Source organism: Branchiostoma belcheri, unplaced genomic scaffold (assembly GCF_001625305.1).
Source record: "Branchiostoma belcheri isolate BF01 breed outbred unplaced genomic scaffold, Haploidv18h27 scaffold88, whole genome shotgun sequence".
Taxonomy (NCBI): domain Eukaryota; kingdom Metazoa; phylum Chordata; class Leptocardii; order Amphioxiformes; family Branchiostomatidae; genus Branchiostoma; species Branchiostoma belcheri.
In genome coordinates, this window is record NW_017804553.1 from 867,600 (window position 1) to 894,995 (window position 27,396).

The following is a 27,396-nucleotide window of genomic DNA, read 5'->3' on the forward strand; positions in this document are numbered from 1 at the left end:
ATTATTTACTGTATGTATTTGCAATCTTCAAACACGTCTAGAGCTTTGTGGATACTATAAAAGAAATCAAACAGAATGTAAACATTCGGGCACTCTCACTGTGATGTACATGTACTCCATGGTACATTCCTTTTCAATTATAGCCGTATGTCCCTCGTAAAAAATCAACAGATCTGGTTACTATGGGTTACAATAATGAAGTTTACTATATGTATAAAATGTGTGTAGAGATATCTAAGGTGCACATGCACACCCCGAAAATGGTGCAGTACAAAGGATAGTGTGCCTTCAGCGACACTTTCTAAAGAGAGCCTTTCTTGGGTTGCCAACTCATGATCATGGATACGTCTCTATGGCGTGAGTTCGAGATTGATGAGAAGTTACAGCGAAACAAAGACAGAGCAAAACGGCGTAGAAAAACTTGCCATGCTGGCTCTTTCATGAGGAGAAATCTACCCATGATACAGGTAACAAAACCGACTTACTTTTGTCCTTGGTAACAATGGTCTCTGTTGACTTTGATGCCACACGACCACCAATGACGTCTCAGCAATGCGAATGACGCAGCACCACGCCAAGAGGATGTTAAATAGTTTTAAGACATCTTGAAGAGAGTGCCTTGTCTTAGTTTGAAATAAATCAATAAAACATTTTGGTCTAACCTCCATTGTAATTTGCTTAGGTTTTAACCACGTGCAGAAATGAAAATAAAGATATGTTTCCAGTGAGGATATTGGACAGGATAGCAGATGTCAGAGGTCAACTACATGTACTACAAAAAATATAAAAGAACTTACTGTCAAAACTGTGTGAATAGGGATTTCTCTTTAAATGGCTAGAAGTATTTTCTTGGATCTATACCAGCCACGTTGCTTATATAGAACGTTACGTTCTGTGGAATGTTGTAAGTATCCCCACAAAAAAGCTGTAGCCCATTCTGATGCGGTACAACCGGTGATTGATCGATATTCGGAACTAGTCCAGCTCAAATATTTATCAAACCTTTACAATCGCCTCTCGGTGGAAACACGAGCTAACACATAAACACACCTTCACAGCCTGACTCTACAGTATAAATATATACAGTAACAAGGTTCTGCCACTTCGCACTGCCATTGGTTTAGACCTGTTGGGGGTTCGCTGAAACAACAATGGTACAATACGCCTAGGAAGGTGACACTGCATGGCGGATTGATTACAACAGAACGTTGTGTGTTTGCAGACAGACTATGGGAGGACAGTAGGTGCTGTAGGAGGTGCCATGGCGAACTGTGCGGTTTACGTGCTGTGTCTGCTTTTTGCAGTCACTTATGTACAGGGTAAGTCGACTTCTTTATCAATATACCATTCTAGAAATGTTAGGGCACCGAATGAAACATAGATGCATCTAATAGCCATATGTTTGAAGAGAGTCGCTAGTCTCTTAACCCACCTGCTTACCTGCCTGACACTGAAATGTGGAACTGTTTTTTCGTCTTCGTTATTTTGTCTGCTTGATTGTTACTTTGATAGTGATTTGTTGAAATGTCTGACAAATGTAGCATCGTGTTATAGTGTAACTTTACTTTGTACATGAAGAATATCGTTAAGTTCTGATACCATAACCTACATGTACCTTATAACATGGTGTGAGGCCATAACTTAAATGGTACAAAGTATGTATAAATTGCCTATGACCCTTTGCTTAAAAGTATATACGTGCAAAGAGATCGTGTAATCATTCCGTACATGACGTCTTATTTGTGGAAGCAAGCTAAGATCAAACAAAAGCGTTCCTCTTGGGTTGACCTGATTAAAGAGGTGATTACAGATGGATAAAGAGGAACTATCCTACGAGTATAGTGGCAGCTTTCTTCCCCTTCTTGTTGATTAACCATAAGTGCAAAATAGTAAGCGTAGAAAAAAGAAATCTTCAGGAATAGATGAAAGATGCACATTTTTTGTACAAAGAAAGCTGAAACTTCAGATAACCAGCTAGTAGTCAAGTGGGTTCAGTAGTAGATACTGCACAAGGAGGTTGTAACCTACGTGTGTATACAGTGTATAGATGTCTGTTAACAGGATACTTAACTGTAACTGTAGAAGTTATACATGGGTTTTCACAACGTTTTAGCTTTTAGGCCTAGGTGTGAAGAAGAAGTGTTTGAATGTCTAAAGTTCCAAGTAACATATAAGGTTTAAACCAGCGCTGTTAGAACCTAAATCCAGCACCTTGAGTACACGGTGCAAATGAAGGTTAGGCTAATGGCATGCATGCCTAATGAACGTATTTTCCACACAAACAGATCTTCAGTTTCCTTGTCGAGGGATGAACTCATTGTTACTGTTCACATCACATACATTTTAGATGTAAAATTCGTAGATGGGACGTTGCTGACCTGGTAGAAATTTCGTTTTACCAATGGCCTTTTTCTAAAATAAAAATCAAACTCTTTGTACGTTTCTGGGTACAGGGAAGCGTAGGTCTCTTGCAAGACATGTGTTAACTTTACATATTTCACTTTTATGCGAATTAAGCAAGCAAAAGACTCTGAAAAGTGTCCTGTTATCTGATGTCATCTGTCACGGTTTGTTCCTCTATTGTACTAAAGGTGTCAAACCTTCATTTGCTGAGTAAACAGCCGTATACATCTTCTACGTCTTTAAAAAAAAGTACAAAATATAAGCACCATATTCAGCAAGTTAGGTATACCAAGCGACCATTCAGTTATACACATGCCGATAGCATACTAGACGGCCAAGGCTGAATTTTGTCTTATTGTTGTAGCTATGAAATGTAAACCATATCTTCTGAATATGATAACCATTAGAGTCAAAGAGAATGGTTCAGATTTCCCACCACACCTCCCGTTGCGTTGACTCTCTAAACAAAGTATTGTTGTGGTAAGGGTCCAGTTTTGGGGCCACAAATGGGCAAAGAAAACTCAGGGGTATCAGTGAGACCAGAAAACAGGAGCGGGTGGGAACGGAGCACGCGTGTTTGGTACAGTAGGTCAACACAGGGCAGGAACGACGGTCTAAAATAGTACAGGTTGCCAGACATACCTGCAAACATCTCATGCGTGTTCGAAGCCCATTGTCCAAGGATTATAGTTGGTCTACAACAAAATCATGATGCTTTCTTTCACCATCATAGTGAGAACAGCAACGTGGCATAAGTTCAACACTATTTCCAAAAGCACCGCGACATTTGATTAGTTGTGAAAAATTAAAGTAGCATACCTTTCTGCGCGCGTGCTGGTATTCTTTTGTAGTAAAAGTGTGAAGTTTGATTCCTAACAATAGATGATAAAGCAAGTAAGTTCACAGCATGCGCAGTGAAAGATTTACACCAATTAATAATTCTTCATGATTACCCACTTTTTCTTGATATGTTATGATTTGGTATCATATATGATATGATAAGAGATATCGGATATGAAACATATGAAATGACGATGTGATATGATATGATATAATAAGAGATGAGATGAAATATGAAATGATACAGTGTGATTTGATGACTATAAAATGATATGTTTTGCTCCCAGCCGACTCCTGGGAGACGCTGTTGCTGGGTAACCTGACGGCGGACCATGAGCCCGAGGCCCGCCCGGTGCTGAACCACTCCCATCCCGTCTCCGTCACCATAGACGTGGCGCTGGCACAGATCATCTCTGTGGTGAGAAATTATTTGTTGATTTGGATTCACCTCTAGCGGAAGGGAGGGCAAAACAAGCGTATAAAAACCTTTTGCAAATTACCCTCCCAGGCACTACAATCATAATACAATACAATATCTACAAAATCATAAATCACATTATGTACAGTACATTATATACATTAAGACATGAACAAATGTAGTTTTTATCGTACCTAGAACCGAGCCTATCTAGTTCTATGCCTGAATGGGTTAGGGTTAGGGTTAGGATCAGGTACGGTTCTGGATAGTCAGAATGATCAGATACAGAATTTTATAGTTTTGTCGGTTTAGTTTCGTCGGTTTAATCGCATTTCTTTTGCCTCAAAGGACTCAAGAAATCAGCAGCTTCTAACAAGCTTGTGGATTCGAATGGTAGGTCCGAGAATTATCTGCTATATCTACTACCATCTAACTAAACATGCGTCTTTTGTTTGTTTAACACGTACTGAAATGTGTTGATAACAAGTCATTTAGCACTTTCAATTTGCCTGTATGTTGTAGTGGGTATTTTGATATTGTAAATATCTTCTGCGATGTACTAGTAATTTACCAACTCCCACACTGGTATCATAGGGAGTAAATATGCAAATTCATTTTGCAACAATCTTTTTATCGCCCAGTACTGGACAGATGAGTTGATGAGGTGGACGCCGTCAGACTGGGGCGGGACGTCTGCCATCAGAGTCAGCAGTGAGAAGATATGGCGGCCTGATATACTGGTGTACAACAGGTGAATATTAATGTTTTCTTGTCTACCTCATAGGCCCAGTTACCAAAGCAAGACACGTTCAAGATCTGCTCTTTTGACATCATCTGTGTGTTGCAACTGGTCAAACATGTACTGCTTTCAAAATCGGTCATTTCGTTATATGCGTACATCCGATGTACAGTCAGTGAATATGTAACGGTTGGGAACCATTAAACAGAGTGGGGGAAAATCGTCCTGTTAGTCAGCAAAAAACTGAAACAATTCAAATCCAAAGTAGCCCAGTTATCATACCCTACCGGGTCTATAATGCCTTCTGTTGATGGTTAATAATATTTAGTACATACATCTATGTGGTGATCATGTTTGAGTTTATCCATTTCCCACCTGTCCAGCCTGCTGCCCTACGGCAGTAACTTCGAGGACTCGGAGGCGACGATCTACTCAGACGGGAGCGTGGCCTGGCTGTTCCCGCTCACCATGCTGTCCACCTGCTCCATTGACGTGTCCTACTTCCCGTACGACGAACAGACATGCAACCTGCAGTTCGGCTCCTGGTCGTTTGACGGCCTTAGAGTCGACATAACAAACAAGTAAGAAACCTAATGTACATGTAGTCTAATCTTCAAACAAATCATACAATGGCAAGGCAGTATCTATTGGTCAGATGAGAAACCATTAGTTCTGGCCAATGGATATACAGTGAGATAAATTTGGCGGTCAAAATTGTCTACGTGTACGTACGTAGGCCATTCATTGTCTTCCAAAAAGGATCTGGCATGTTATTTTCTGTTCTCATTCAGGTGCCTATGCTTGAAAGAGGCTTCACGTGACACAATATCCTTACACAAGGCTTGTAACAATTGTGCATCATCTGTTGATGTTTCAGGTCAGCTACTGGAGACACCGGCAGCTACAAGGTCAACGAGGAATGGGAGCTGATCAGCTTCAATGTAAGCAATTTTGATCACTACAAGTACCTCCATTCCATTTATCTGTATCTGTATGACCGGTAACATCTGTGTCCATAATATCACCAGGGTCCATAATATCACCACCTTGAGAAATAGTGTGCTTAAAGATATTTTTACTGCAACATACCCTAGGTATGTACATTTGATGTGGGAAGGAGCGCGTACCAAAAGTATGTTGCAGTAAAAATATCTTAAAGCACACTATTTCTCGAGGTGGTGATATTATGGACCCTGGTGATATTATGGACACAGATGTTGTAGCCGCCCTTCGGTGTAACACACCAGCTTCTTCGTTTGTACTTAGCTGGAAGTAAATGAATGTAAAGGAATTACCCCAAGATGGATCCACTGGAATAAGGTTATTGCTAAACTACTGTGAATAGTTGGTGTAAGACAGAATGAATCTGACGCTTGTTAGACTAAGGATCTGTCGGTTTGACCTGTCTCCAGGCCCGTCGCGCGGTGTTCCTGTACGACTGCTGCCCGGAGCCGTACCCTAGCGTCACGTACAGCGCCTTCCTCAGGAGGAGGTCTCTCTTCTACAACGTCAACGTCATCGCGCCGTGTTTCCTCTTCGTACTGGTCAGGTGAGGAAAAACTGATGTGCCTATCTAGGTCTATGCTTGAATGGGTTAGGATTTGGAGAGTCTCTGTGTAACTAAGAACGTATACTGTAGATTTGCCTCAGGAATGGTTCTGGATACGCGAAGAATATCCAGAATCGTGCTTGAGTTCTGGATAAAGCACGATTCTGGATGCAACAGACAGTTAGCTTTGATTTCTGTTCGCTCAGAGCTCTGGATACAATAAGCTGGTTGTGAAGGAAGACTAATTGGGTTTTCACAGCCGTTTCTACACTGAAATTCGTAATCCTAAAATCTCTGATTTGCCTTCCATCCCAGCTTGTTCGGCTTCTGGGTGCCGGCTGCGTGCGGTGAGAAACTGTCCCTGGGTGTGACGGTGTTACTGGCGCTGGTGGTGTTCATGCAGGTGGTGAACCAGAGTCTCCCCATCACCTCCCGATCCGTGCCGTATGTCGGTAAGCAACAGTCTGTCACTTCTGGGACGGAAGTATTGTTTCGGGCGGCGGTAATGTGTGCTAGGTTTGTATGTTTGGGTTCCAAAGTGAGTGGGCGATATTCATGCTGATGGTGAACCAGAGTCTCCCCATCACGTCCCGATCCGTGCCGTATGTCGGTAAGTCTTGGGCGGAAGTATTATTCTGGGTGGCGCTACATATGTGCTAGGTTTGTATGTTTGGATTCTGAAGTGAGTGGGGTGGGCGGAGATTTGGGTTTCACTTGATTGACAGGGGTGGTCGCTAGGTATGAAATACATAAAACTGGAATTATTTTCATTATACAATCGTATGAGAAAAAATTATAATGCCTTATGACTAGAATGTTCGAATATTGATATATTGATGAGTATGATCAAGTATGAGTATGAGTATGCTCCTATATATAGAAGCGTCTAGAGTTGTCCCTCCAGCTTGTAATGCTATATGTGATTTTTTTTAAATTCTACTCCAGGCCAGTTTTTCGGCGCCACCATCGTGATCGTCGCCATCTCCGTGTCCTTCTCGGCGTTCGGAATCATGTTCCACTTCCACGAGCTGAACCTGAAGAAACCGCCGCCGTGGCTCAAGACCATTCTCTTTGTGCCGGGGTGAGCTGTGATTTCCTCTTAACTTGTCGGAAGTATTGTTTTGGGCGGCTCTGTTTTAGGGGGTGGGGTTTGTATATTTGGATTGAAGATTGGCTGGTTACTCGAAAGCAGTAGGTGACCCGTCCTGAAGACGCTTCTCTTCATACAATCCCATTACAGTTCCAATATATTCACGAAAAAAAACAACACTTCCCGAAATTCTGTTGGTTCAGCGTGGTTTGAGGATTTAATCTTGACTGAAGACAATTTATCTCATCTATTCTTGTGTAACATAGGTCTGTACGACAACAAGCCTAGGATGATAGGATTATAAAGTATCATTCTTGTTTTCTATCACTATAACAGGTACAGAATATGGCAGCGCTGTTGTTCCAATAAGAAGAGTGTGGACATCAAGGAGGAAAGACCGGACTCGGTGGAGTCGGATATCGCAGTGGAGAACTTTGACGAGGTGAGGACTTTTCTTTGCCAAGTAATGTTATGCTTGTTAGAACTTTATGTTAGCACAGGATTTCAAACCATTCTTCAATACTTCATGTACTCATCGTCCTTGTCAGTTTGTAATTAGCTCCCGGGCATGAACTTGCAATAGAAAAAAAGATGTATATGAATCTAAACACTTGACGATTCAGTCCACGCTGTGAAGTCTAGCAAAAAGGGGAGTCCGGCCAGACTACCTTTAAACAAGCCCAAACACTGGATTGCAACGGGGGCACCTGCAATAGTACCTATTGAATCGTATTTACCACTTTAAACAAAGAAAACAGCATATCAGTTACATATCATGTTCAGATAGCCTATCTTACAGGCTTTACGGATGCCTACCAAAGATCAGGGTTATTTGCTACCTTGCAGAACTATACTTTGCTGCCATGGCAAGGAGGCTTGCCAGACGGCTTTTGAAAATGATTGTTTTACTATATATATAATCTCATGTCGATTCTGTTCGGTTTAGGATGGCTGATATTTACTGATGCTGGTATCAATACGGTGATTGTGTTTCCAAACGTAAAAAAAATACACACAAGAAGCCGACAAACATATTTGACGTTCTGATAACATGAAAACATACCTAAGTTGCTGCACTATATTCTATGCTGTATTGAAACATTCTTTTCCCCTCACAGCTGACAGCGGACCGAAAATCCTTCATGGCCGGTCACGTGATGACTCACATGTCCAAGATTGACAAGAACTTGCAGGTGAGAAAACGCTGTTGTGGATGACAATGCCTATGGAATCATGGTGTCATCTTCGATATCTTGTTTTGTATTGTTTTTATTGTTTATCTAGTACGTTCATTTTTTTTCAAAAGCTATCAACACACCAAAATTAATGGTTGTCACCCTATCAATGTAACGTTCTGGCAAAAAGGTATTATGACATGTCTTCAGGTACGATTAGTATGAACAAGGAGCTTCGACAATAGTGATAATACGTCCTTGGTATGAACTTACTGTTCTCCTAGCAATCGCTGGGTAAAAACTTTTGATTGATTGATTGATCGATTGGTTGGTTGATTGATTAATTGATTGTCTTTGTTAATGCCCATTCAGGCCATTAAGGACACAGCTGATGAGAACCAGGCTCAGGAGAGTCTTCAGGAGGAGTGGAGGTTCCTGTCCGCCCAGCTGGACAGGGTGCTGATGGTGTCCATCCTGCTGGTGTACCTCATTGTGTCCGCCTCCATGTTCCTGTCCCTGCCGCCAGGGCTGCTGCGTTAGGCGCCGGGATGGTTGGGCTAGGCACAGGGACTGTTGGGTTAGGCTAGGCGCCTGGACAGTTGAGTTAGACGCGGGGACTGTTATATTGCTGTGTTAGGCGCCGGGATTGTTGGGTTAGATGCCTGGACAGTTGAGTTAGACGCCGGCAATGTACATTTTGGGTTAGACGCTGGGAGTTTTGGGTTTGGCACTGGAACTGTTTGTAAATTGTGGATCCCATCAATTAGTAAAACAAATCATGGACTGTTGGTTACGCTGGGACTTTTGGGTTAGACACAGACACACAGACAGTTGGGATAGACGTTAGAACTTTAGGTTTAGACGCCAGGACAAGTCGACTGCTGTGTTAGACTCTAAATGGGTTAGAAACTGAGACTGTTTGCTAGTATATTTTTGGTCTCCAGTACACATTCTAGTCTACAAGTAGTTCTTGCTTGGGTTAGACTCCGGAACTGTACATTTATATTCTGGGTTAGATGCCAAGAATGTTGGGTTAGACACCATAAATGCTGCTTCGTAAGATCCCGTACTTGAATGGTGCAAACCGCATCATGATTTGTAAATATGTGAAAAATGTCAAAATAGAGAATCTTTTGCAAAAGATTTGTAAACTAGAGGTAGCTCGCCTTCTAGGAAGGTATTTTTTCGAACATTGTTATTGCGTTTCTGTGTATGACAAAAATGTTGATAGTTGAAGTTGAAGTGTTTGGTATTATCTTAAACGCTTTTTGTCGCTGTATACGTATTGTATACATGATGTGTTCAAGTGTCTAGTTATAATGTCAGTATACAGCATACATATGACTTAGAATGGCTGTATTATGTATATATTACGTATTTAGTCTGCAGCCCTATGCCAGATTGAACCGCATGCATATGCATTCTCCTGTCATGTTGTTATTTACTCTAAAAAAATTAAGTAAAAGATAGAAAATGAAAAAACGGTCACGATGAAAGGATTATGTTACATTGTAAATAGTATGACTTTTATAGTGCCCAGTGACATGATGCTGGCGTTCTGATGGGAATGGTAACCATTATCATCCCAAAAACTATTTTTCTCATTGTATTTTGATTGTATTAGCTGCTATCTAAATTTCATTTTGATCATGTCAAATGTCAACTCTTTTCTGATCTTAATAGCTTGTTTCCAATAAATAAAGATTTACAAAAAAGTCTGAATCTGTGAAAGAATTTATACGAAATGTTTCTTGACGTATATCAGTTATTGCACTTTTAATTAAAATTGTATAATGGCTGAGTTCAGCTTTGAAGAACAAAAAACAGTGGTACTCACATTCCTTACGGTTCTGATTGAGAGGACCAGTAGTTCCCGATGTTCGAGGTCACATTCGTCATACAGGTCGCCGACACAAGGATGCTAAGGCAGCCTCTCTTGTATAGGAGTAAGACAGTTGAAGCTTGAACACCCCCACGACTGCCACAGGATTGCCTTCAGTTTACGAATATTGTACGATGGATGTGATCTGGCCCTTATATATATAACGTTATAGAGGTAGTACAATAGATACCACACCTCTTTTATCATGAAACAGAAGAAGCGACCACTCCTACATTTACGTCATTAAAGATATGCTATTTCAAGACTTAACAAACTGGGTTCAGGGTCACCAGGAATCCTAGATCTTACTTTCATTCGAACAATAAGGATAGCAGCAACTTGCAACCTTTGACATGTTTTATAAACATTAGACAGCGATTTAACCTTCCTAGATGTCGATCTAATGTCGTTTGCATGCTAAAGAAAACCTTATACCCTCTTGTTCCAGTTGGAGTACTGTTTGCGTAGTTATGAACGTAATTACTTGCATTGTCCCATCACCACTCAAACATTAGGAAACGATCGCAACTTTCACCCGGTTCAAAACATGACGAATGTACACACTAATGACACAGCACCTTCGCCGGAAGGATAGATATACGTCTGTACAAAGGAAGTGGCCAGAGCTGTCACAATTTGAGGCGTCAGCTATTATTCAACAACTCCACACCTACGCTCCAACTGGGACTGTATTCAGCCATCCGGTGTAGATTACAGGGGCTGTTGCGTGAGAAAGAAACCCAGTGGATGGCTTGTCGCTTCCTTTGCACCATCTTATAAGCTGAATCAAGAGTGAATGAGCTAAACACCATGGAACCTCGCGCGTTCGTCCTTCTTGTTCTTGCCACAGGCGTACAAGGTAAGTTTTGTTGCCAAAACACTCTAGCCAAGGTGTTTTAAAGTGGTTTCCAGATATATCTGTGACTGCTATCGCCTTTCCTGTGTGTGCACTGTAACAGAACGACATCTTTCAGCGTCGCTTCGCTCAACATGGCGTAACGTTGTATACACGTACAGGGGAGACCCTTTCTCTGTTGGTTTTACCTGCGTGAAACTTGGAGTTTAGCGAGTCAAAACGGTGTCTGTTTGGTCATACATAACGCCTCAGATACGAATGATTTTGAAGACGTGTTCTAAGATATGTTGTTGTTGGAATCAGAAAATACACGATAACCAGATAGCACAGTACGTTGTCTTTGTCTTGAAAAAGCTAAAAAGCTGTCCCATTTCTAGTCCATCCGAATGGCTTTCCTGTAAAAATATTAAACCATTTCAAACTGGTAAAACTAATCATTTCGAATTAACAGAGAATGAAAAGAGCTCTTCCTTGTCCGTATGTAAGTAACTTCATCCAGTTGGTAAATGATTGCGCATCAAAGTGTTTTATTCCCAACCAAAACTTCCTCGTGTTTTCAGTCCTCATACCCCCTCCCTCCCCCATTTCTTTCTACCGACTAAATTGATTTAGCGGCTACTGCGTGAGAAAGGAACCCAGTGGATGGCTTGTCTTTTCTTTCCCCCATCTTATAAGCTGAATCAAGAGAGCTTGAGTTAAACAGTGTGGAACTCAACCCCATTTCCTCCTCCTCACCCATTTCTACCGACTAAAAGTATAATAACTTAGTGTGAGATCTTCTGTATCTGTATCTGTATAGCCGGTATAACCGCCTTTCGGCGTAACACACCAGCTACTTGTATAGAAAACTGCGCGTTTATGTTCCCACAGGTTTCTCCTGGGAAGCTAACCTGATGACATACCTGACGACAGATTATAACGTGGAACCGAGGCCGGTTCTTGACCATAACCACGCTGTCAACGTCACGTTAGACGTGGCTCTGGCTAAAATCGTCAGCATTGTAAGTATCCAGTTCCTTTTCACATTCAATCTATCAAACAGTATGTGCAGTATAGCAGGTGTGTGAAATGCGGCAAGAACACAGTCAAGGCATACGCCAGTTATCGAGCTATATAGATTTTCTACATTCTCCCAAGCGGTTCAGTAGTTAAATTACAGTATACACTAATATATTATAGTTTATACCGTGGTTTCAAGCTAGTTCACAATCCTATATGACATACCTATGGTATCTACATGTGGGTTCTATACAGACTTCTTACAGTCAATACTATAATACTTCATGTTAACAAGATGAGTTGACATCACATGTTCGTTGTTTCAATCGTTTTTGTTTTGCTATTTGTTCTTTAAAGGATGCGATGAAGCAAACGTTTGACACCAACTTGTGGATCCGAATGGTGAGTTTACAGAGTCTGTATGTTGTTTACACCTATCATATTGCTTTTGGATATTTGTTTTGGGTAACGATACAGTCAGTCACGAAACGCAAATCGAATGTTTTTTAAATGCGGCCAAGGCAGTGGTATAGCGACCTCTAGCGAGTGTAATCATCACGACAGCGTGCATTGCAAGTGGTACAAGATTACATATTACCGTTGGATTGCTCAACGCCTTCATCATTGTAAATGCATAATGGATCTGTCCATTCACTAGAATGTTTTAATAGTGACTTTGCTTAAAATATATACGGTATAAGTGTGCGAAATGGGCTTCAGCGTTCGCGAGTAATCCGCGATAGCTCAAGACTACGTTTTCAAAACGAGTCGTTTTGAATCCCCAGTACTGGACTGACGAGACCCTTCGGTGGAACTCGTCTGAGTGGGGCGACACGCCAGTCATCAGGATCAGCAGCCAGAAGATCTGGCGTCCGGACATCCTGCCGTATAACAGGTGGGTGGGCTGGTTTCTATATACACAACACACAGGGACATTACATGTACAGGTAACAGTCTTCACAGCATTCAGCCATTGATCATTTTCTTCCTGATCCGATATGTTGTCTAAGATCATCTACAAGACCTGTACTTTGTATTCAGAACTGCGATTTGTCCAGAACCAACCTCAGTCCGGAAAGTCCACGCGTATCCAAAACCGTTCCAGGGGCAAATCTACGTTCTTTGATACTCGACGATTATGCAGAATCGCCTGATCTTAAGCCAACCAATTCAGGCGTATACGTAGAGCTAGATAGTCGTGATTCTTTATGCGATAGATCCATATATTTTCCCTTGCAGTATCCTGCCTTATGGGAACAACTTCGAGGACTCGTTCGCCACGATCTACTCGGACGGAAGCGTGTCATGGCTATTTCCGGTCACCACCCGGACGACCTGCTCCCTAGATGTGACGTACTTCCCGTACGACGAACAGACATGCTCGCTGCAGTTCGGATCCTGGTCGTTTGACGGCCTCAAAATTGATCTTTTTAACAGGTGGGTTGAAACAGACATGCAGACATGTTTTTTGTGTGCAAAATTAACGTTTTTCTTGAGGACCCAATTAGTAAATTATACAATAGCCCAATATCGTCTGTTATGCCATAAGGTAGAACGAAATTAGATCCAGAGATACAACATGAATTAGTAAGAAACGTTTAGGAAAAGAGTCATGTATCTTCACAAACGCCCTCTATTGTATTTTGACGGTAAGATTAGTTTTAGTTTTACATTAATGATAAACTGTCAGGATATTGACTTGTAGCTATATATATATATAGACTTATATATTCGAGAGCCAAACCACTGATCTAATGTCATAATGAAATGGGTTCTTTGAAGACAATTTTATACAATACTAGACAAAACAGTTTTATACAATACTAGAGCTGTGTTTGTTGCTTATTTGTTTGTTTGTTTTTTTCATTTGTTATAGGTCATCATCTGGAGATACCAGCAGCTACAAGAGAAATGAGGAATGGGATCTGGTGAGCTTCGAGGTAAGACTCGTCATGTCATGAGGGGTGGAGGGCTGGGGGGGGGGCACGCTTATAATAAGTCACGTTTGGAATCGCATATTTCCCATAGCAGCGCAACCTATACTATGAGGCTGATCCTGCAGTTAACTCAACTACACCTGTCTCCTGTAGGTGACCCGCTCTGTGTACGTGTACGACTGCTGCCCCGAGCCGTACCCCAGTCTGACCTTCCGGGCTAACCTCAGGAGGAAAACACTTTTCTACAACATGAACGTCATCGCACCATGTATCCTCATGCTGTTCGTCAGGTAAGAAGCTGTTTAGTGTGCTCTACTTGGCCTAAAGTGAAAGTTTGTTTTAAATTTCTGAATTTTTTTTTGTGTGTGTGTGTGAAATGTTATCCCGACTACCGCTGTACTTAGCTTCACGTTAAAGAACCCAACACATTTGTGGAGCTGAGAAGAGCAAGTTAAGCCATACATGTACACGCGTGTGGAAGTGAGCGGGTGGGTGGATGGAGACTAAGTTTCAGTTGATTGACATCAGTGTTGTAATCCGGTATGCCCTGTGTCGTAGACTGAGGTCGCCAGAAATGTGTAATGTGTAATCATGGTATAAAAACATATACCATGGTGTAATAGCGGAGAACGTTACGTCATACGATCGTATAGGTAATAATCCTTCCAATATATATGACATATCTACCTCCCGGAAGTATGAAATCTATCTCCAATGTCTTGTTCCAGTCTGTTCGGTACGTGGGTGCCGGCAGGGTGCGGAGAGAAGCTGTCCCTGGGCGTCAACATGTTACTGGCGCTGGTGTTCTTCATACAGGCTGTCAACCAGGGTCTGCCCATCACCTCACGGTCCATACCGTATGCAAGTAAGTACTAGTACCTTTAGTGAAGGGCCTGGGCCTGGCAAATACGTCGTGCGACCGTCGTACGATCGTTTTGCGATCGCAAAATGTGTCCACAACCATGTTGGAACACATTTTGTACGATCGCAAAATGACGGGATAGCTGTGCATGTGTCCTGCAAAATGCCACTCTCTTGTTACTGACAATACTGTCTTAGAACCTTGTCGATGGCAGCAAAATCGTACGACGATCGCTACGACGAACATGTCACATGACTGTGTCGTAAAAAAGGCAGACAGAAAATCAGTCATCAAGACACGCGGCCCTCTTAAGGCACTTTCATATCAAAATAGAAAACGTCTCGACCTTACAGTTGTCTCGACCTTACAGTTGTGAAAAAGAAACAGGGATGCGGACAACCATGTACTATACCAGTTGAGATGGCACGGTGGACAACTCTTTAAATTAAGTATACTTATACGTTTAGTAAAGTGCCACAATGTACTTGTATGTATATTCTTTAGGACATTCCATTCACAGTTTGTTTGTTTCAGGTCAGTTCTTTGGCGCCACCATTCTGATCGTCGCCATCTCCGTGTCCTTCTCGTCCTTTGGCATCATGTTCCACTTCCACGAAGTCAACCTGAAGAAACCACCGCCATGGCTCAAGACGCTGCTTTTCCTCCCAGGGTAGGCATGCCCTTTACACGTGCATCACATACTCGTTGCCATTGTTTGCCAGTTCTCGTAATAGAGACCCATAATGCCCCGTGTCACCCAGCATGCAATGTGGTCGTGAAAATGCCTATTTCGGTCCAAAATTGGTCAATCATAGGTCAAAAGCTCTGTCTGCTCTTCAAAGGGTAAAAGTTACGATAATCATTGTTTAGTATAATATATATAATCAATCTTACAGTCTGGTAGGTGTCACCTACACCCTCTTACTTCTTACTTTCTTGTTTATGCACGGTTTGTTCTTAAACTTGCAGGTACAGGATCTGGGAGCGGCGTTGTGGTAAGAAAAACAGAGTCGTTCCCTCCCCGGACTCCTCATCATGTGACCATCTGGACCAATCAGATGGCGAGTCCACCAGCAGACCGGTGTCGTCATGTTCTTACCCTGGGAACGAGAAATTAGACTACGAAACCGGAGAGGAGAAGAAACCATTACCAGAACACAGCGGGGGAAGCTTCCTGGCAAACATCGCTAGAAACTTACAGGTAAAACTGTTTGTTTGTTTGTTTGTTTGTCTGTTTGTTTTTATGTGGGCCGGTAAGATAGGCTATGATATATTTTTGGTTGATACTGTGTTTTTCAGTTGTGTGATTGTGATTGCAGATGCATAACACAGTTTTCTGGAAACTCATCAACAGAACAAGTAAAACCATCTTGCCAAAGGGATGATCTGTAGTAGAAGAAAAACAGTTTGAAGGGACTGAACACAAAGCATCAGCGTAAAGACTCTAAATCATGCCATTCACAACCCTGACATCTTGTAACATGTATACCTTTTTTTTCCTTTTCCAGGCTATAAAGACTACGGCAGACAACAACGAGGAACAGGAGAGTCTTCGTGACCAGTGGCGGGCCTTGGCGCTACAGCTGGACAAAGTCCTGATGGTGGTGATATTTGTAGTGTACGGCACCGTCACTGTGATAATGTTCACTACTCTGCCTGACGGGCTGGTGAGGTAGAGAGATAACTTTGGCACGAGCGAAGTGTGCCTAAAGGATCTTAGCTTTTATGTCTAGGTAGTGTTTAATGGACTGTGTATGTTCGATTATAGCGGCTCAAGCTTATCGATTCGTACTATACAATGTGAATGAGGCAATCTAATTATAACCCCTACATACCCCCTATCTACAACACTCATGTCCAGTCTTACTTTGCACCCAGCTATTTGGAATATTTCTTGTGGATTGAATTGCATTGTGTGAATGAATGACTGGTTTATTATGTAAAACATCGCAGCCGTCAGGCTGAAATACGTTTCACTCACATAATTCACATAATACATGAAAGTACGCCTCACTTATTAGTATACAACTCAATATGACGAATACTAGTAGCATAAAATATCACCAAGTATTAAAATATTGATTAAAATAAAATGTTACAATAACTATACATCTGCGTGTGGTCGATTTACAACGTATTATTTGTTAAGCAGATGGTACAGGGCTGTTTTGAAATCGAGCAGTGCGGCAAGGCGCAAGAGTCATTTTGTCAGAGTTTCTGAGGTTCCTGCCGTGATCCTGTCGTCGTGTGTTGGGGAGGAGGTCTGCTGTGCGCTCCGATGTTGTCATGCTGTGTGCAAACTTGGTGCAGAGGACCGCCCGTCTCTTCTCGAGTGTATCTAGTTTGCACATCTGCAGCCCCGTGGTGTAGTCTGTATACTTATGACCCAGTATAATCCGGCATTATACTTGTGTGTGCCCCTATGGTAGCAACTGTGAATTGCAATCCACAAATATATGTATTGTAAATAAACAAAACAATAAACACACTAGCCAAGTCTTTAAGTAGTTCTTTCTCTACATTAACAAGCATTGGTACCCTAATGTGACATTTGTCAACGGCAAATATGAAAAGTCTAAATCATCATCAGTATTAAGATTCTATTACGTTTTGTACAATAACGAAACATGTATCATAGCTTAATGTGATTTTATCCGAATTAATCAGAATTTGTAAGACAAAACGCAGTAAAAAGTGCTAACCCAGTCTGAATATCCTCAATGCAATGACTTGCCACGATAAGGTCATTGCCGTAGGATTTGAGTGGCGCCATAAGAGCAGACTATCAAAGCACATTTCCTGGCACAACACATCCCAACAAGTGTTCCCTTACTTATTACCCAAATTACAGGTAATACAAGCTTAATGTGATGTTATATGGCGGACGTGGTAAAATGAACGTTGGCATTACCTTTCTAATAACATGTAAGCTATGTTTACATCTTGGAAATCATGACAATTAAGTCAATATCAGCTCAGTATGGGGATGGGCGTCAAAGTACATTGTGACACCTAATAGGAATTTTTCTACAGCATTACAAAGAATGGGATTCGTTTAAGAACAACAAACATCTTTTGAGACGACCGCTGTATCTTTCACTATTTGTAAGTTGAATGTAATGGCTCTCATTTCGAAGCAATTTTCATTGATATCCTCTGGAGCTTTCTTTAAACACCGCTCCCTTACACCAGTTTCCTTTATGTTGAGTTTTAGCAGAAGTGTCCCACGACATCAGTTAACCTTTTTTTCAAACGCCAGACGCAATCTAAAGACTGCACACCTGCGGCTAGATTACAGTGTCCTGACCTTTTGCGGATTGCCAATGGCAGGAGAGGGTTGGATAAAATGGCAGAATAGATCAGTACCAGGATACCCGATCATCGCTGATCCAATCTGTGGGTTATTAGGTGCCTGTAGAATGAATGGGCCCTGCGCATAATTTGTACTGGTACTACTGGAGGTCGCGCCGTCCGGAAATTGAATTACTGGCGTCCGTCATGCTGGAAAACTCTGCTGAAGTCTCACGTTACTGGTGTAGGATACCAGGGAACAACATAAAATCTTAATATCTTGATGATAGTCCTATTCTTAACACGTATAAATGAAGGTGTGTGTGTGTGTGTGTGTGTGTGTGTGTGTGTGTGTGTGTGTGTGTGTGTGTGTGTGTGTGTGTGTGTGTGTGTGTGTTTGTGTGTGTTTGTGTGTGTTTGTTTGTTTGTTTGTGTTAATAATATGACCATACTAACGGCCCATTTCATATAGTTGTTTTGTTCGGTGGACCTGTCCCTGGTGCTGAATTCCCGGTTCTACATGCCCATCTGTATGTCTGTATGTCATTTGAATGTTTGCTCAGAGTTTGAACATGCTTGACCTTCCTGCCAATTAGCTGTAAACAAGTATCAACCAACTCTTCCTGCAACCGTCTCTGTTGCAGAAAAACATACACACAATCCCACAGACCAATCCACCCAAAACAGTAACTTCGTATCCGGAGGTCACACAAGAAGATCACACTTGGCGCCGGACCCAGACACGTTTTACCGGGTATGCCATGCAAAGTACACCCCCCCCCCCAGAGCGCTTCCTGTTCGTTATAATCACCGGTAATTTCATCAATCTGTTCAAGTATGGCGGACGTGTAAAGCCGAGCGTTGTAGGAAAACGCACGCATTGCGCCACTCTCCTTGGCAAAATGTCAGCTATATTTAGATTTTTAATCACGAGCATGAAGAGAATACCAACGCGAGGGAGCGACCAAAAACGACAGGAGCCCTACTGAAACAAAAAGCTTTACAGTCTTACTATATCATATGTACCACTGAGGTAGTATTTTTTTATTCAAAACAAAGTAGAGTTTTGAGACTAAGCCTGTATCTCCTTTCGCCAGGGCGGGCTCAATGAAATGGTTTCCTTCTGCAATGCAATTTTCCTTGATACCCTGCCGATCGTCCTGTTGATACTACACCATCTCCCAACTCTCCATCATTCCCATCCAGACTATCTCCTTCCGACAGACGTAATCCGATACTTTTTCTACCCTCTGATCATACGTCACAGACATTTAGGCGTACTGTGATGACCCCACCTCTGCAAACAGGTCTTTTATTCCCCTGGCTCTTGTCCAAACCTAGGCATTAGTACGTCCTTAGCGACCAGGCTGAATTGAATGGCACAATACATCAGTCCTAGTACAGCTGCATAGCGCTAAACGGATCACTCGATCAATTTAGGACAAGACGTATGCGGTCATTGTGAACTAATAGGACTCGCGCACCAAGATTTCCTTAGATTATACCGTCTGGAAATTGGATTATCGGCGCTAGTTACGCTGGAAAATCGTGCTGAAGTGTCTCACGCAATCGTCCCCTGTATCATTTGTTTTGCTGATAAGGTCCAAGTACATAGTACGGGCATGGTTGGAATACCAACTCACCAGGATAAGTGCGTGTGCATGTTTTACGAGCACAAGTTTGAGTTGTTCGATGGACCTGTCCTTAGTGCTGAACGCGTGGCTGTTCTGCTGGAAACAGTGAACATAATGGCCCGATCATAATCTGGAACTAAAAGCTTCCTACCGACCTCCTCTCTCATGTATGACCGTCGTTACACGTTCCATTAATACAGGGCCATACCACACGCGTGGAGCCAGTCTGTGGAACTAATGCAAATAAAAACCGGGAAGGCTGTTGCACTGGCGTTCGTGCGTGACTAAGAGAGAGGGTTTTCAGCAACATGTTGTCCATTTCAATGCTGTTAACTCTGAAGATCTGCTAGTCTTTCTTGTACCACTTTGTTAATTTGGCTGACGGTATCATGAATCAAAACAATACTTAGACTGCGTACTGTAGACGATACTACTGTACACTGGCAGTGAAATTTGTACTTTCGTTTGTACAAACATGTTTGACATGATCGATCACCACAAACGATAGCCTGTATGCCAAAATGTTTCCAAAGCCTGCACGGGCTAGCTCCTGGTTTCTTGGGCAATACAATATACACCGGCAAAAATTTACCGCAATACCGCATCACGGGTTATTCAGGACAGGAAATTGGTTCCTCATGAACTATTTATAAAACTAAATAGAGGGTAAGTGTCCGTGTAGGCGGTCTGACCTCTGACGACAAACGCGGACATCTCTTTTTTCCAGGAATTCGAATTCTCTGCGTAAATTGATCACTAAAGTTACTTTATCTTCTCACACACCCCCTCCCCTAAATGCATTTTGTACACGTCCTCGGCATACTAAAACGATCTTCTTGCAACCATTACCTTTCATATATCCTTTGTGATTTCTCCAGTTACTAGCCGTTAAATATTTGCCTTTTACGTTCGCCTTTTGTGTCAGAAACATTATTTTCACGTGTAGTTGAAGGACGACAAGGGACACATTATCCACGTAATCCTGCGATTGACGATGTTCCCTCGTTCATGCGCTCAGCTCTTACAGCTTCTAATTGGGATGTACCAAACAGATAATCGGTTTAACGGAGAGGTTCTTCCTTTGGATAACGCGATTACTTAGTGATTGATGCGGCGGTGCTCTGGGCTTAACGTTATAAAAGCGCGGAAGAGAATTCTCGTCTTGTGTGTAATGTCCGGAGACGGCAATTTGCTCTGACCGTGTGCGTTTGTAATAAAAAAAAAGATTAGATTTTACATTGTATCCATATGGGTGAATTCTCATACGGAGAAGTTCACTTGTTAGGAACTACAGAAATAAACAAGGAATCCGAGGTTTCAGACTTCTGGTAAGTAACGTTACGTATACTTTGTGGGATTTTATAATCTTCACTTTCACCCCATTTCCTGTGTCTCAACTTCTAGCCACCTGTAATTAATTCTGCCTGTCAATCTGCCCCACCCACGTGCTGTCAACCTACACTATCCGGACAGACAAACAAACCCTGAGCTCAGCCACACAAAACAAAGCTTCCTATTACGTTTGAATGCAGCCTAGTCTGATTTGCAATGGAGCATTAGCTGACTTAGAAAGGGCCTCCACGCATATTTGCCAATGCCCTCGTATGTTCAACAGTATTACGTTCTCGCTATTTGAAGAATTTCCTAATTTTAGCTTCAATTTTTTTCCTCGTTCCTAAGCCCCTACTTATTTTTGGCATGGCTGTGCAGGCAATCATGTGTGAATAAACATTACATAACAGTATAGTACACAAACCCGTGATGAAACTTATCAACAAACAGAGGGCTTCCCGGCTCTGTCCTTGGGTCAGCCGGTTTGTTTACTAAACTTTACAACATATTGGCGCGTGGACGCCAGCTGGCTATAATGTCACACCTGGTAAGGAAGTCTGGTAGCTCAATGGTTAATTTATTTGGCTTATATTCTTTATGGTTATGAGTGGCCGTAATAAAACATAGGTCAAATGAGGATATCTTAATAATGGCGGCTGTGGCTACAAGTTGAAAACAAATGTCGTCTTCCACCAACCTATGTTTAAACAGAGATGGAAAAAAATAAAAATAAAAAAGACTTTTTAAAATGTTTCTCTTCAGGGCGCACCAACCTCATCTCATCCGGAAATCGGGAAGATATCGACTTCCAACGAACTTTGAAACTTTGCTGACATCACACGTGCATAAAATCACGTGTTCTGACTGAATGGGCCAGATAGCTAAAAAGACTGAGTGGCCCACTAAGTTTTTTTCAGCTATATGACCCCGTCACTTTGTCAGTCAAATATTCGAGTGAGTCTAGTTTTTTTAGTTTTAGAACAATTCACCTTTTCTACATGAGTTACCTGGACAAGATATGTTCATCCCCAGCAGTGGATCCAGATAAACACAAATGATACTATGCAGGCACGGCTTTCTTTTACTAACGGAGCCTTGAGACCTTAAGCCTATAATAGATTGCCGTTGTAACGTTTGAACGGCGAGATAACGGCGCTCAAGGCTGCAAAACGCATCGTGATTTGGGATGGAGAATTAGCCTACTTAAAAATCATTTGACACATATTTATCAATGTCCTCCTGCGTTCATCAGATTTGTTCGCTCGCTTGTTTTTACTTGTAGATTTTCTAAAGCTGGGAATGATTTTGGTGACGGTGACGTCAGGGCTGAAGATGAGTCGGTCTGGTGCAGAAGCCGACGTGACGCTCCTGGGCGTGACTAATGTTTCACGTACGCATCTTCAAAGGAAGTAGCCAGCCTTTTATCTCTCTTTGATCCTCAGACTGGTAGGTGGGACAGAGATCGGCCTGACGGAGCGAGGATTCCTCCGGAACACACGACTGTCGCAGTAAGAGTGGTAAGGAATATTCCAAACCTTTATAGGGGAGAGATTTTCAATATTTAACTTCTTAGCTTTAAATTTGTCATTATTGAGAATCTACTAATCAAAGAGTATAATATACAACCCCATTTTATTCTACGAAAAATATGCAGTATATCAGTAAGCCTTTTTTGATAGTGGGAAAAATAGGGTGGGGAATTTAACCTCCTGTTTGTGTACCCTTGTATTCGCCGTGTTCACCAAGCAATTTTATCTTCCTTGCTTAAGCTATCATTGATTCATATTACTGTGATTATGTTAGTTATGTTATATATCATTTGGTCTGCGTGCTGACTACATGTACAGGCAATGGTGCTTTGATCTTTCACGTCAGTGCTCTGCAAGAAACCCGCTTCTTTTGGGTATCCTTAGTTTTCCATCTTGTCTTCGGGTAGTTTTATTCTGTCATCAGCATTAAGGTTTAAGGTTAGAATATGTGTCGGAACTTATTTTAGTCTCTGGTTCTTTCCTTATTTGTTGTCTGGAATAAATATTACGGGAAAGCCAGTGTTTACCTGCGTGATTCGGCAGTTTTGTGTTGACAGGGTAAACATCACGAGACATGCTGAATTAATTACGGCTGGTGTTTCCGTGTTTCTATGTAGGTCGAACTTCCGGAATTCCAGGTAAACAGTGTAGCAGTAGAGTCTGAAGCAGACGGAAGCAGAGGAAACGTCGCACGTGTACGTGTGAGGGGGCTCCCGTCGGGAGTACTGCACTCTAGGAGTACTCAGTACATTCAGGCAAACCGGGTAGCAGACCCGATTCTGAACCGGGTGGAAGCAGAAGAATTGGTTGTTGCACGTGTGAGAGGGCTCTGATAAAGAGTACAGTACTTGACTGTAGCCTGCCGAATCATCATGACTACCGGAGTACCTAGAACCTTGCTTGAGAACATGACTAACTCAGACCTCAACGGATCCGCCACCAATGTCTCAGACCTCACCACACCGCAGCTGAGCGTGCTGGAAGCCTCAGGACTGCCGTACGGGCTTGTCGTGGTGGCGTTTATCACCCTCGGCATGTCCGTCACCATAGGCTTCGTCGGGAACATCTTCGTCCTGGTGGTGATACAGTACATCCTGGCACGGAGACGGTCATGGCCGACTGTGCTGCTGCGTTACCTGGTACGTACCTGAAGATGTAGACGGTCAGAGTAGAGTAGAATATTTATAGTCGTGGCTTTAGGTTCAGGTCTATTTTCTATGTTTATTTACGTCTTTTTTTGTTTCATACCTTTCTGTCCTTTTTCCTATTTTTTTTTCTATCTGTCTGCCTGACTTTTTATGCTTTTGTTTTGGTTACAATGGCTGTTTTTGTTGACGTAGGCGTCTGGTAATAGCAGTGGCATGTTGACAAATGACATGTCGTATGTCAGGATCATCGTTATTATCGTCAATCCGCATCACGTCTGCTTTGATTCTTCATTTATCAAACTTAATCTCAACTTAATGAGGACATCTTGCTCTGCTTCTTCTCTCAGGCCTGGACCGACGTCTTGAACTGCTCCGTCGGTCTCATCCCTCCGGTGGCGGCCTACTTCCACGACGTCTTCGCCAACAGACACATGTGTAACTTCACCGGCACTCTCCTGTACGGACTCAGCGTCGCCTCCCAGCTTCTCGTGGCTCTCATGAGCATCGAGCGGTGCATCTCCCTCATCCTGCCGTTCCTGTACGAGAAACACTTCGGCCCTGACTCTAAGATCCCGACAGTCGCCGTCTTCGCCCTCCTCCTGTACGCAACAGTGGTCTCCATGCTTCCCGTGTTCGGTCTGAACCAGAACGTCATCCACTACCCGTACTCTTGGTGCATGTTTAACTTCAGAGACAGGACTCCGACCGGAAGCTTCGTGGTTTACCTGAACTTCGTGGCCATGTCGCTGACGATGGTGGTGGTGGTCCTGTGTAACACCGTCGTAGCCGCGCACATCTGGTGCGGATGGAGGAGACGATCCTTTCGGTCCTCCAGACGGATCAACCCCGTAGAAGACCCCGACCCTGAACACGTTAGCGGGGTGCACAGAGCCCAGACGCCGCCGACTTCGACCGTACAGAACGACGGCCCGTCTGCGGTCTCATCGGTGGTTGATACGAAGGACTCGCGGAGAGTGAGACGGAGAGCGAAGACGCAGGACAAGGAGAGACAACTGAACCTGAGATTCACCGAGCTGACGGTCGGTGTGGCCGTGGGATTCACGTTCTGCTGGCTATTCTTCACGGTAAGTACTCATCTATGTATTATTAAGTTCTGATAAAAGAACCCAACATACTTATCAAAAAGTGTTGTAATTGCCAGGCGTGCTTAGCTATACACGCGAAGTGTAGCGAGATCGCATTTTACTAGTTACCACTCGAAAAACATCAGGCTTCTCATTAATTAAGAATGACTGTATAACCTCATAACGACCATGCTATATAAAAGACTATGTCGACGATATGCTTCCAGACGATGGCATAAGATTCATTAATTGTATGATACTAATTGATGGATGTCATCTTAGAACAATCAATGAAAACGGCATACTTATGCTTACGCTTATTTAGAAGCAGCTTCAAACTTAGTAGACCCAAGATCAGATTCCTCGGTAGCATGAACAACATGGTCATAAAGCGTAGAATGGGCGTCATACACATACTTGACTATCACGGATATGATATGTTGTAAACATCATTTATGCAGAGTTGAGCTGTAAATGTTGGATGATATCACTAAACACGTCACTCACCATTTATTAATTACATGATGTTACGTCATGACCCTACTGTTGTTTGGATTGTTTAGTACCTATTGCGCGTATATATTGATGCGAATCTAGAATATTGTATGAGTGGGTTCAACCATAGGTTGTTGACATTCCCCATCCCAAGTTTCTGACACATACAAATATACAAATAACCACAGACTTGAGTTTCGGGCAATTTGTACTCTATCAGACTGATTCTCCGGATAAGGATCTTCTCCTTGTATCCACTTAAATGTCAATTAGATACTAATATCGGGCATCTTGGATAAAAGAAGAAGTCATTTATTACCTGATCGCAAGAAAAAAACTATACATGAGAGGTTCTATAAAGTTTATGAGCATGGTAAACATTATGGTCAAGAAACTAGAGTAAGATTTAAAAATGTATAACGTTATGTGCCTCCGCTACATGTTGCAAGGTTGGTTAATCATGCTAGGTGCCGCATGTTGCACGGTATAGTTTTTCCACTATGGGTAAAAAATAGAGCATGTGTTATGATGCAAGTGCTGACATTTGTGAACTCCCCGCAACGTTCTTTCATCCTTGGTTCATGACAGCTTCTTACCTTTCGGGGAAAACAAAGTCCTACATATTGGCTGTCTGGCTTAAACTGCCTCTGTGCGGATCTGTGTTGCAGAATGTTCTGTCAGCTTCCGTGTGCGATGATTTCTTATCTTGATCACTTGAGACCACTTATAAGGCTCTTTAAGGAAGACAAATAGTTTTCCATGCTTCAATTCGTGGCCACATCTGACTTAGTCATTTTCAGCTGGCTTACTACGTACATGTACCAGATGATGCTTTTGTCTCCATAACCAAATATGGGCATGACTAGTGGCAGCGGCATCTCTATGGATCACTTCCGATGACCTCTCTACAGACCATCTCATCATTTCACCCGCTCAGCGGCATTTCTCAGAATCTGCAGGGATACGTTTGCCTATTCAAAACATGAAACGTTGATACGGGTCATATCATAAGTGGCCACAACCTTATTACATTAATCCTCGCAATATCATGTTGCTCCCTGATGCTGCAATATACGCAGTGGATGTCATAAATGATTGTTGAGTAGATCCTTCTTTGCTATGCCGAGGTGAGTGAACCCTCGCCAGCCCGGTGTTGAGCCAAATCATTTAGCTGCCACATACGTGAGATCAGGTGTTTAGGACTAGGGTTAAGGCTAGGGTTAGGACAAGGGTTAGGGTTGGTGTTAGAGTTAGAGTTATCGTTAGAGTTGGGATCATTGTTCAGGGCTAGGATTAGACTTACATGCACGCTTAGGGTTAGGTTAGATTTAGTCTCCCACATCACGACTAAACCCCTCCCACCCCTTGTCTCAGGTATATTGGAAACCCCCAAGTAGTGTCGGAGTGTAGGATCATGTATATGGCTTGACACCGTGCAGGAGAAAGGAAACAACTGCGCCTGGGTGAACTGGTAGTTGATGACTACCGCCAGGAGTGACCCTCCCCGTGACCGGGGTGTTTCTCATCCGAGCAGAAAACCCGCGGCCATTCCCGCGTGTCAGCATCTGATGTCATACAGCAGAGCAGAGTGCGTTAGCGCTGATTCATGTCACTACCGGGGGGAATGAACCTGCTTTGATAGATGAAAGTACACCAGAACAGGGCACGGCTGGGGCACTGTACATGGAGAACAATGAAGATGGATTACAAGAAGTTTATCTTATTATTCTGACCCAGGAGAGATGTCTAAGAAATATCTGTCTCAAGTTTGATACAGCTAGGGGAAAATAACACATCCTTGAGAGTGGATAACGCTACTACGTTTATGTGATAGGGCAGGTCTGGACAATGTGGTAGGACAGGTCCAAAAGAAGTAAAATATTTGAATAAACTGCATAGCTATTTGAATAACCACGATCTGACTATCAAAATAAATACATAACCAATGTACGTGTCTTAGACTCTGAATAGTCTCTGAACTATTATTACACATAGCGCCTGATAGATTCAAGATTCAGACTCAACCTTTCAGCAATTTAAGTTGGCTTTCTGAGGAATGGTCCATTAGTTGGGTATAGAACACCTTCTACGCAAAGTGCCTACGTGCCGACTAGAAAGAAACTATCTTTTAT

At 42.5% G+C, this 27,396-nt stretch overlaps 2 protein-coding genes across 2 annotated transcripts; both read left to right on the forward strand.

The window, feature by feature from the left end:
* The first annotated feature begins 1,261 nt into the window (after nucleotides 1–1,261).
* On the forward strand, nucleotides 1,262–8,853 carry LOC109487325 (neuronal acetylcholine receptor subunit alpha-3-like). Its single transcript, XM_019791304.1, has 12 exons — nucleotides 1,262–1,319; nucleotides 3,531–3,661; nucleotides 4,010–4,054; nucleotides 4,303–4,412; nucleotides 4,784–4,981; nucleotides 5,278–5,341; nucleotides 5,813–5,949; nucleotides 6,265–6,401; nucleotides 6,895–7,030; nucleotides 7,376–7,481; nucleotides 8,158–8,232; nucleotides 8,587–8,853. The coding sequence occupies exons 1-12, from the start codon at nucleotides 1,262–1,264 to the stop codon at nucleotides 8,752–8,754; spliced, it is 1,365 nt and encodes a 454-aa protein (XP_019646863.1). The 3' UTR covers nucleotides 8,755–8,853.
* Nucleotides 8,854–10,906: 2,053 nt separating this feature from the next.
* LOC109487326 (neuronal acetylcholine receptor subunit alpha-7-like) lies at nucleotides 10,907–16,426 on the forward strand. The gene is made up of 11 exons (XM_019791305.1): nucleotides 10,907–10,955; nucleotides 11,823–11,953; nucleotides 12,309–12,353; nucleotides 12,737–12,846; nucleotides 13,191–13,388; nucleotides 13,828–13,891; nucleotides 14,042–14,178; nucleotides 14,617–14,753; nucleotides 15,285–15,420; nucleotides 15,720–15,951; nucleotides 16,259–16,426. Exons 1-11 carry the CDS (start codon nucleotides 10,907–10,909, stop codon nucleotides 16,424–16,426), a joined length of 1,407 nt encoding a protein of 468 aa, XP_019646864.1.
* Nucleotides 16,427–27,396: the final 10,970 nt, after the last annotated feature.